At 34.9% G+C, this 11,623-nt stretch overlaps 1 protein-coding gene across 1 annotated transcript; it reads right to left on the bottom strand.

The window, feature by feature from the left end:
- Positions 1–3,622: 3,622 nt before the first annotated feature.
- On the bottom strand, positions 3,623–4,564 carry LOC124959982 (olfactory receptor 8K3-like). Its single transcript, XM_047518488.1, has one exon. It carries the CDS (start codon positions 4,562–4,564, stop codon positions 3,623–3,625), a length of 942 nt encoding a protein of 313 aa, XP_047374444.1.
- Between the last annotated feature and the right edge of the window lie 7,059 nt (positions 4,565–11,623).

Genomic DNA, 11,623 nt, shown 5'->3' with positions numbered 1-11,623 from the left:
TACAGTGTGACTTACATCAAGGTCCAGTGTCTAATGAGTGGAGTGACACAGCTTCTATCCTTGTTTATGTCACTGCAGTGTTGGAACATTCTGCTTCCTTCTCTTCCTGTTATTTCTGTAAGAATCTCTTCATTCTTCTCCTCCTTGGCCCTGCACTCCTCCTCCTCCTGCTTCTTCTTCATCTCCTCTGTGGCTTTCTTTTTGCCTCATCATGTAGAATCTATTTTTTGGCTGTGTCATGATTTATTTCCACATTGCTCTTTTGATGAGCATCTGCATTGTTTTCACTTTAAGCCTGTCATGACTCCATCTGCAACAACATTCTATCACTCATCTTCCAGGGTCATGATTAGTCATGTTTTTGCTAAATCTTAGAGAATATACAGAGGAATTAGTTTTTTATACCTCTGCCTTTCCAAAGTTCTATGATAATTTGCACACCCTAGAGTAAGGTAAAAAGATTTTCAGTATCAAAACTTTGAAATGTTGGTCAAAACAGACATTTTAGAAAAAAAAATTTGAGCAGTATTCAGCTCACAGAAAAATAAAAAGAAAAATGCAAAGATTACTTAAATATTCCATGCATGTCCCTGTCCAGTTTGTTGAAATGACTATCTCTTCTGCATTATAGTTCCTTTATTCCTTTTTTCAAAGAGGAATTCACTCTATTTCAGGGGTCTTTTTCTGGACTTTCTATTCTACTCTTTCATTGCACTCTATCCTATTCAATTCTAATATATTCTAGTCTATGTCATTGGTATATATAGATCTATAGACTCTTTCACCGATATAATACTTTCTCGATTAAGTGTATGTTAAGTCTTGAAGTTGCATATGTCAGCCTTCCCACTTTTTTCTTCTTCTTTGATATTGTATTGCTTATTCTGCGTATTTCACTTCTCCATGAAAATATTAGAATTAGATTACATCATAAAATAACATTCTCTGACTTTGGATCGCACGTATATATGAGTTTTGGAAGAACTGCCACCTAGACAACTGTGTTTTTACATATGTATGCATATATATACATATATATATATATATGCATACATGGAGCATCTGTTTACTTAGTTCCTTGATTTCTTTGATTTAAATTTTTCACATAAATCTTGTGCTCATACTGCCAAATTTATATCAAAATTATTCATATAGGGGATGCTAATACAAATAAATGGTACTGTGTTTCTAATTGTAAATTTGACTTTTTCATTACTGAAAGCCACTGATGTTTGTATATTAATTTTGTGCTCACTTCTGCAGCATATATACTAAAATCGTAAGTTAACCTTGTAACCTGCAACCTCCCTATATAGTTTATTACATTCAGGAAATATTTTAGTTGTTATTCAATTCTGTTTGATTTTATGCATAGACTATCATGACCACCTACTAAAAAATAATGCTTTATTTATTCCTTCCCAGGAGCAAACAAATTAAAAAAAGACACAAAAAAACAGAGTTTTGAATTTCAGCCACTCTAATGATTGTTTTTTCATATGACAGTATTTGTGCAATGATTGATGATTTTTAAATGTAGTTATATATTTAGAGTGTTTTGATATCCTATTTTGTTAAGTATTTCTGTGGGTGCTTTTTCTCTTTTCTCTGTATATTAACTGGATCTCTAATGCTGGTTTTAGTATTAAGGATTTGTGATTATTGTTTTCTATGGATATTTTTCTATTTCAAATTTACCAACCTCAGCATATTTGGTTGTACATGTTGGTGATGTCTTGACTGGGTTGCCTCTACATTCTTCTTTGGTATAGTTATACAAATAGAATGCATTATTTTGTTTGGTCATTTTTTGTGTTTTATAGAGTATTATTTATGTTTTATGTTATCAGTCTTGTGCCATATTTAAAATATCTTTCCTGAAGATATTACTTGAATGTTCTTCTAGAAAATGTCTGGTTCTGGACTGTGTATTTAAATTCATACTATTTCTCAAATTCTTTGCATTTTTACATGTGTAATTTTTAAAATGACAAATATTTTGCATGTATTTATGACACACAGAATGATATTTTGATATAGAAATATATAGGAATGACTTGTGAGATGGATAAATACACTATTTAACTTGCACTACCTCAATACTTATTGACTTGATCATCAATTAAGTCTTACATTAGGTACACATAAATGACTAAGTTTCATTGTTTTCCATAGGAAATCTAAGTGAACTATTTCGACGTAATAAAAAGTCTAATCTTTTCTGAACAAAATTCCAGTAATTTTGTTTTAAACTAAAACAAAAACTATACAAGAGGTCCTGCTTCTGAACTTTATTTTTGTTTAATAGTCTATCTGTCCACATGCGTACCAACATCACAATTTCTAAAAAATAATGTGGTTTTGTTTTAAGTATTGGTATCTATTATTGGAAGCTGCCCAGATTCTCTCTTTTTCAAGACTTTGTCCTGTTTTTTCTAGGTATTTTGAATTTCAAAATAAATTTTCATGTCTATTTGAATATTTTAAAGTACTGTTAAATTTCTTGTTTGTTCTACATAAAATACATAGAAAACTTAAAGGAGAATGGACTTCTTTCAAAATTCACTTTTTTCAATTCATAAATAGTATATTGTTAAACTTAAGTTTTCTTCAAAATTTATAGTGATATTTGTATACATTATATCATGGAAGTCATGTGACTCATTCATTGAATTTTTCTTAAATACTCTAGTTTACATTGCTAGTATAGCTAATATTTTAAAATAATTCTCATTATATTCTCTAATGTAGCAAAATAATTGATTTTTTATATGATGACCTTATACTAACAATTTTGCCAATGTCACTCATTTTTAAAATTTGTGTTTTTGTACTTTCAGATTTTCATGTAAAAATTAAGTCTCTTGAAAATAACTGCTTACAATTTTATATTTTGCTTCCTTAAAGCACCATAAATGTAAGTATACATATACATTTATGTACACATTCATATACATGTACACATACATATATATACACATACATATTTATAAACAAACATGTATATGCATAATAGAGATAGACACTCTATCTTAATAGAAATCTGAGATGACACTCAACACAAAGGTGACAGAGTGCCTTAAAGGCATTATTCTTTGTAGTGCACATGAGCAGAACACAATACAGTAGCTGCCTTTGTCTGCATGTCAGTATGTCAGGACAGTTCTGAGTGGAAAGACAGTGGCAAGGACTTCAGATATTTATACTGATCTGGAGGACAAATCAAAGTGGGTACCCAAAGGTCAATCAATATCCACACATCTACATGGTGAACTCAAGGAAAACATTTCTAGTTTCCTATGCCGTTTCTGCATAGAGCTTTCAAAGACTGATTACATATAATAAGCAGTTAACAACAACTGTATTTAATATATACACAGTCTATATTGAACTTTTAAAAAATTTTTTATTTGTTTTAATTCATTATCCATAACAGTAGAATGCACTTTGATACATCATTTGTAATGGATTATAATTTCTCATTCTTCTGGTTATACATGATGTAGAATTCCACCAGTCATAGTTATATATGTGTGCAGGGTAATAATGTCTGAGTCATTCTACTATCCTTCCTACCTCCCCACCCCCTTCCCTCCTGCCCCTTCACTCCCTATATTGAACTTTAAATAGAAAGTTTGCATAGATTTTTCCATATCCTCTGCATGGCACCTTTCACCTCTTTATTTCTCAAACTGTAAATCATGGGATTCAGCATGGGTATCACCAGGGTGTAAAATAAAGAAGCCATCTTGTCCGTGTCAAAGGAGTGACTGGACTTGGGCTGCACATACATGAAGAATAGAGTCCCGTATAATACAATCACCACTGTCAGGTGAGACCCACAGGTGGAGAAGGCTTTATTCCTGCCCTCTGCAGAGTTCATCCTGAGGATGGCCAGGAGGATCAGAATGTAGGAGACAAGGACTATCAGAAGAGATGAAACCAAATTAAATGCTGAAAAGATCAATATTATTAACTCAATCTCTCGTGTATTTGTGCAAATCAAAGTTAACAAGGGAAGACTGTCACAATAGAAATGACTAATAACATTATTGCCACAGAAGGAAGAGATAAAAATCTTTATGGTGGTTATCAGAGACAGAAAGGTGCTGTAGAGATAGGGGATTGTCACCAGCGCCCAGCAAACTCTTTTTGACATGATGACTGTGTAGAGCAGAGGGTTGCAGATGGCCACGTAGCGGTCATAAGCCATTGCTGAGAGAATGAAAAGCTCACTAATGATGAACAAGATGAAGAAAGCTAGCTGTGTAGCACACCAATTGTAGGGAATCGTGTTTTGATTAGCAACAAAATTTACCAACATTTTAGGTCCCACAGCTGTTGAGTAACCAAGATCAATGAAAGCCAGATGTCTGAGAAAAAAGTACATGGGTGTTTGTAGCCTGGAGTCCACCTTGGTGAGGAGGATCATGCCCAAGTTGCCCAGCAGTGAGGCCAAGTAAATGATGAAAAACAGCCCAAAGAAGGGAGCCTGCAGCTCAGGGTGGTCTGTGATGCCCATTAAGATGAATTCATCCAGCGCTGTAAGATTTTCTTTGTTCATCCAGACCATTAAATTGATTGTGAGAAGTATCATCAAAAATTACTGGATTTTAGGAGGTAGCACCTGTTAAAATTTTGATGATCCAATAATTATGTGTAAGACAGAACTAAGGGGTTTTTACGATTTTTTGTTTCTATGTTTTGTTCGTTTTTGGTACCCATGGATGTTCTACCGCTGAAATATGTCCCCACCCCTTTTAATTTTTATTTTATTTTTTCAATTTTGAGACAGGGTCTTGCTGATTTTCCAAGCCTGGCTTTGAATTTGCAATCCTCCTGGAGTAGCTAAAATTTAAGCATGGGTGCCCATGCACAGCAAGCCTATGTTTTTCAACATGAAGTACTTTAAAATGACTCTCTTCTATGACTGAATCTAAAACCTAACTTGGAAACCATTATGGCATTAGGTTATCTTATTTCCATTGCTTTGAAGACTGTTCCATTTTTACCTCATAATTTATGGGTATGTCTACTAACCCCTATCTTATTCCTTGCTGAGAAATTTTACTCCCTATTCTTAAGCGGTCCTGTTAAACATGGGGACCTCTGTCTCAATACCATCTCACTAATGTAGATGTAAGTGTTCTAACCATTATTAACGTCTCAATAATATCATTTTAGGACTATAGATGAATTATAAAAACCTACATTCATCTTGGGTTACTCACAAGTTTGGTTATGAAATTTAATTTTAGGAAATCTACAAATATAATTCATTATGTAATTGGATTAAACTAGAAATAAAAATGTATATTCCAATAAATGAATAAATAATCCCATTAAGAATGGCTCTAAGTTGGGCATGGTGGCTCATATCTGTAATCCCAGCAGCTTGAGGGGCTGAGGTAGAAGGATGGCAAGTACAAAGACAGCCTCAGCAAAAGGGAGGCACTAAGCAACTCGATGAGTCCCTGTCTCTAAATAAAATACAAAACAGGGCTGGGGATGTGGCTCAGTGGGTCGAGTGCCCCTGAGTTTAATCCCCATTACCCCACCACCACCACAAAAAAGAATGTCTCCAAACAATACACATTTAGAATTGGAGGGCAATTTCATGGTTCATAGGATATATCAGAAAAACTCAATGTACTTACTCTTAAAAGGAGAAAATTAAAACTTTTGAAAAAAGTTATAGACTGCCAAAATAAATTTGTAGAAGTGCTATGTTCCTGGATTACACAATGTCATAAAATGCCAATTCTTTTCCTTTTATTGACTAAGACATGTTTGTTCATGTATATGATATAAATTATGATTATTTGATAGATCTATATGTAACATATTATGGTCCAATTGGTGTAATGAACAATTCTATCTCCTAAAATGTTAATCTCTTTCATGTGCCAGAATGTGAATCATCTTCAAACTCTCCTGGACTTCTTGAAATACATCACAGATTGCTGTTACCTATATTTACCCTGCTGTGCTATAGACAACCATGACACGTCCCTCCTCTCCTACCACATTTTGGAGCCCTTTCTGATTCCTCCCTGTCCCTCACTCCTAGCCTTCCCAGCCTCTAGTGACCACTACTCCACTCTTCTTCTATGAGATGCACTTTTTAGCTTCCACCAAAGAATGATGTGTTATTTTTCTTTCTGTGTCTGATACATTTTATTTCACATGCATGTGACTACAACTGACTTTGCCCAAAGTAATCAATGTATTTGATGCTTTTCCAAACTTTTAGTAATGTATTTTGTAGGATTTGACAATGACTCTATACTTATATACAAAATGGAAATGATTTTAAAAAAATGCAAGACATGCCTTAAAGTTACCTCTGCTACCAGAATTTTAAGGAGTCTTCAGACAAAGTGGCATTGGAAATGTGGCAGGGTACTCAGAAAACAAAATAAAACAAAACGTTTTTAATGGATTGTGGTGTATGAAAGAGGTAACATTTAAAGTGTGGCAGAAAAGTTCTGCTCAGTAAATGAGACTCAGACAGTGGTGAAATTGTATGTTTGCTTAACCCATTTAAAAAATTAGTACTAGACAGATAAGAAACAACATCAAAAGACAGCTTAAAACTCTTTTACCCTTACCTACAATCTCCAAATGTCCCTAAATGAAAAATGAAATTTTAGGAAAATCAAGTTAGGAATTCCAGATAAATTTGGTAGAACACATCTTCATATCAAATTTTCTCCTTTCAAAATTCTATTCACTATATTAGCAAAATACATGGAAAAATGAAGAGCATTCTCTAACAACAACTGAACAAAGAAAATGACAAATTCTGATACTTTAACCTAAAGAAACATCATATTCACAGAGAAGAACTGTTCAGAGTTTGGTAAAGATTTTCATCTCAACATCCACTGCCTTTTAATTTCTCAAAGCCCAGGCGTGCTTTAGAAACACCTGAGTTGACAGTCTTGGCTCCTTCCCACACACTGTTCCCCACCCCTGCATGACTGAAAACAAACAAGTACCCTCACCCACAAGTCTGACCCTTATCCCAGGGAGCCTGCACTCCAGAGTCAGGGTGACACCAAGAACTGGGGGCTGGAACCAAAGGCCATGGAGGCCTCTTATGCTAATGGCAACAAGGGACCTCATTCACATGTTCTGTAAAACCTGGCAAACAGCTACAACTGGGAAACAAATAAATTGATCAAATTGAGAACATTGTGATCCTAGTAAAAGGAGGGAGGCAAATTGACAGAGGGGGAACTTAGGAAGGAAAAATCATGAATAGTTCTACACATGTATTCAGCTCAGCAGTCTTTGGGTGAGTAGGCATCAGCAGAAATTGGTACACGTATTAATTGTTTAAAATCACAATTGAAAAGGACAAACACCTACATTGTCTCAAACAACACAGTTGACAAGTTCATGAGAGCTGTTCCTGTTTCCATTCCTTATTTCAAAAGGTGCACTGCACTGTCTCAATAGATAAGTACTAACTGCATTGGGATAATCAGTATCAATCTTCCTTAACTTCAACTCTGAAACATGTGCTGCTGTGAAAATTCTAAATTTTTGTGACTTCAGAAAAAAAAAAAAAAAAAGGCAATTATTTATCTGTGAACTTTGGGCTTTAAAGTCAATCCCCAAATCCAGATTATATGGTTTGTAATGATCCCTGCAGACGTTTCCTACCAGTTCAATGAGTTTTTTGTTTTGTTTATTTATTTGTTTGTTGGTACTAAGGAAAAAATACATAGCACAAAATTCACCATTTTAACCATTTTTAAGTGTACATAGTTCAAAAGTGTTAAATACCTTTCTATTGTGTGGACAGTTATTTTTATTTTGCCTAAGATCTTTATTACTTTTTAAACTTTTAAAAATCACTTTTTATTAAGCTTATAGGCTTTTCAAAACTGCATTATTCGGTAAAATTATATTCCATTATGTAAGATTCTAAAAAACTGGACAAAATTTCATGGGTTGATTTATATGCTTTTTTTTTTTTTTTTTGGTACCTGTGCCATGTGACTAGTACCTGTGGAGCAGTATGGGCAGTCTCTTACTCTCTTACTCTCTTTTTTCCATCTTCCAAAATACTTTTCCATATTCACTTGTGTCATGTATAATCTATAAAGTTAAAAACAGATATTATCAATGCTTTTAGCTAATTACAGCAAAGAAAGGGTATATCCAAGCATAGAATTGGGAAGTGTTAAAGAAGTGTGTTAATAGCAAACATACAGTCTCTCTCTCTCTCTCTCTCTCTCTGACATGTTTCCTAGAAGATAATTCTTAAAAACTTGCAATTTCTTGCATGACATTGGTCATATCATTTTAAAAACAATTATTAAATTTTTGACACACTTCCTGACACAGCGATCCTTAATCCCTTAGTGAAAAGAGATCTGGAAGAAAACTCTTAATGCATTTAGATGACACCATACAAGAGAAGGGGATAAACCAAGTCTAGAGCTAAGAAGTCTCTAAGGTGTGGCAAGTTCACCAAAACAGAAATCAAAGCCCAAATATTTGATTTCTAATGATTCCACGGGTGACCCTCCCTAACCCTTCACTGGTAATAAACTCAGTTTCATCCCCATTGGAACAATTTGTGGAGGAGTTCCAAGACTTATGCCTCACCATCCATACAGGAACCACTGCAGATTCAAAACAGAGACAGCAGATACAGAAGGTGTCCTGTTATTGTTGTGTAAACCAGCCCAAGTCAAAATGTTTACTATTTAATCAGTCTTTGTCATCTCTTGGAATTGCAAATCCCACTGTTCTGATGCCTCCTCATCTGTCATCACTTGGTGACACTTACCGTCTGCAGACACAGTGGACTTTTTCTAACACCTTGGCAGCTTTGCACATTGAGTATTCTGCTTCTTTCCTGAAGACAAATTACCTAGAGTGCTTTCAAGACAGTTTGAATGTTTGGTTTTAACAAATAACAAGGACCAATGCTCAACCAATAAGGGGCTCCTAGTAATCAATGAGTAAAAGCTCCTGTACCCTTTCTTGGAACCACTCCAGGAAGAGTTCTGCAGAACCTTTCAAAACATCTTAAATGAATGAACCTCAGTTGTCTATGGCTTTACGCCATTCTTTGCTGCACACATCATTAGCTTTAACCCTCTTTTGTCTCATATTCTCCATTCCCTCATTTGTGCTTTCTGGAATCACCTATCAAATTAAATCATAAACTTAGATCTTTTCTTCAGAAGTTGCTTTTGGGAGAACTTACACTTGTGACCAATCCAGTCTTACATGATGTTAATGAAGCAGACCACATTTAGCTATGGCACATATGCAACTCTATTGATTCATGATAGAAAGAGAAAACAATAATATTAGTATATTAAATAACTGGAAGTCCTATCAGAAAGCTGTTTATAATTGAGGCAATTACACTCAGCACCCTCACCCTATTTTCTTCCTCAGAATGTTCATTGATCATTGATTAGAACAGTATAGCACAGTCATACTAACAAATAGAAACAGGGCCCCTTACCACCTTCAAAAAGCAAAAAAAGTGTTAAAATCACATAGTTATTCCAGAAAACATAGTCATGGGAAGCAGATTATTGAGTATACTAAGTCTAGCATTGCTGACTATGATTGTGACTGTAGTTTAAATTGCAGACCAGTGTCAATCACTGCAGCTAATTTGATAATCATGATGACCAGTCCCAACTACTCACCCAAAATGAGAAAAGGGTTCTTGCTCTCCTGTTTGATTGCAAACTTAACTGCAGTCCCAAAAACTGATAAGTAACTCTTCTTTTTAAAAGATGCTCCTGAGAGTTTGAAAGAAATTTCTTGGTTAGTCCCAAAGCACCTGGGAATGGCACCAATGCCACTTGGGTGTTTGTTACTTATCCAAAGTATCACTGATTTCCCTACTGAGGAATTCTTTTACCCTGATTCAGCTGCTTTCCTTTCTTATTAACTTCGTCTGCCACCACTCACATATCTGATTAAGTAAACTATTTATTAGATGCATGATTTATTCACCCATAATGTGACTTGGTGGTTAAGCCCCTCTGGGTTCAATTCCCATAACAACACAACAACGAAGAATCAGAGTCAATACCATTGCTGGCCAGTAACTTGGTTTGGAAGGTGAAACTTAAGGGAGTAACTTGCGAAAGAACCTTGAGCTTCATAATGCAATGCAATATCTCTATGCAATATAAGAACTAAAGAATTGAGATGCAGAGATAATAAAGGAAGCAAAGAAGAAGAGTAATAGAGCCCACACAATGATTTAAGCTGGAAGTTGTAAGAGGGGTAGTGAGGAATTCTGTTCAGTCACTCCTGGAGTAAGGAGGCCTGATGTTACAATAAAATCTTTTATTTTGCCTCTTTCTAGCATATCTATGATTTTCTCCAAAGCGTATTCCTATTCTAAGCAATCCCATTGAAATGATATCTTCTTCTCTCTGAAAGTGATTTGTGTACGTAGCACTTTAGAAAGTACAGATGACAGGTATGGCTTTTAAAAATCATAACTTATTTATATCAACACATAATACATATGAATACAGAATGTAGTATTTTAACTCAGGTGCACATTAGAACATGATCAACTCAGGGTAATTAGCATGTCCATTACCTTAAATTTTCATCCCTTATTTGAATGGTAGTGACATTCAAATTTCTCTCTTCTATTTTGAGTTATTTAATGCATGATATTAAAATGTTATAATATTATATTTATTATATTCGCCTTTGTGTGCCATAGAACACCAGAATGTATTCCTCCTATGTTTTAGTCAGTTTTTTTTCTTTCTTTTTTTTTTTTTTTTTTTTTTTTGTTGCTGTGACTAACAGGCCTGACAAGAACATTTTTAGAGGAGGAAAAGTTTATTTGAGGGCTTGTGGTTTCAGAAGTCCCAGTCATCCATTCCTCAGGACTTGAGGTGAGGCTGAACATCATGGAGGAAGAGTGTGGTGGAGGGAAGCTGCTCACATGATGATCAAGAAGCAGAGAGAGACTAAGTTCAGCTCACCAAATACAAACTCCTAAGACACACGCGCAAAGACCCACCTCTTCCAGTCACACCCTACCCAACTTCGGTTACCACTCAGTTAATCCCTATCAGGCTATTAATTCACTGATTGGGTTAAGACTCGCACAACCCAATCATTTCTCCTCTGAACCTCTTTCATTGTGTCACACATGAGCTCACATCCAAACCATAAAATCCTATCAAGCAATGTAATTTACCCATGGTTGGAATTCTTCACCTTCTTCCTTCTCATATTCTGTCCAGGCTGGTAATCACTGTAATGCTCTCAACATCTATGAAATCAAACTTTTTAGATTCCCCTTATGAGTGATAGCATGTAATGTTTATCTTTTGGTACCTCACTTAGTTCACTTAACATAATGTCCCAGGACTGACCATATTGCCACAAATGATAATTCCAAGCTTTGTTGTGTCTGAATACTATTCCATTATGTAACTACATTTTCTCTATCCATTCAACTGCTGATGGATATTTCAGTAGATTTCATATCCTGGTTAATGTTACTAGCACTTCCAAAAATTAGGAGAGTACAGGTGTTTTTCAACATGTTGGTTTCCTTTCCCTTGTGTATACATTGGGTATTGGATTTCTGGATTGCATAATT

The sequence above is a fragment of the Sciurus carolinensis genome, chromosome 11, assembly GCF_902686445.1.
Source record: "Sciurus carolinensis chromosome 11, mSciCar1.2, whole genome shotgun sequence".
In the NCBI taxonomy this organism is placed as follows: Eukaryota; Metazoa; Chordata; class Mammalia; order Rodentia; family Sciuridae; genus Sciurus; species Sciurus carolinensis.
Note: the sequence above shows the minus strand (reverse complement) of the source record. Positions and strands in the feature narration are given on the sequence as shown.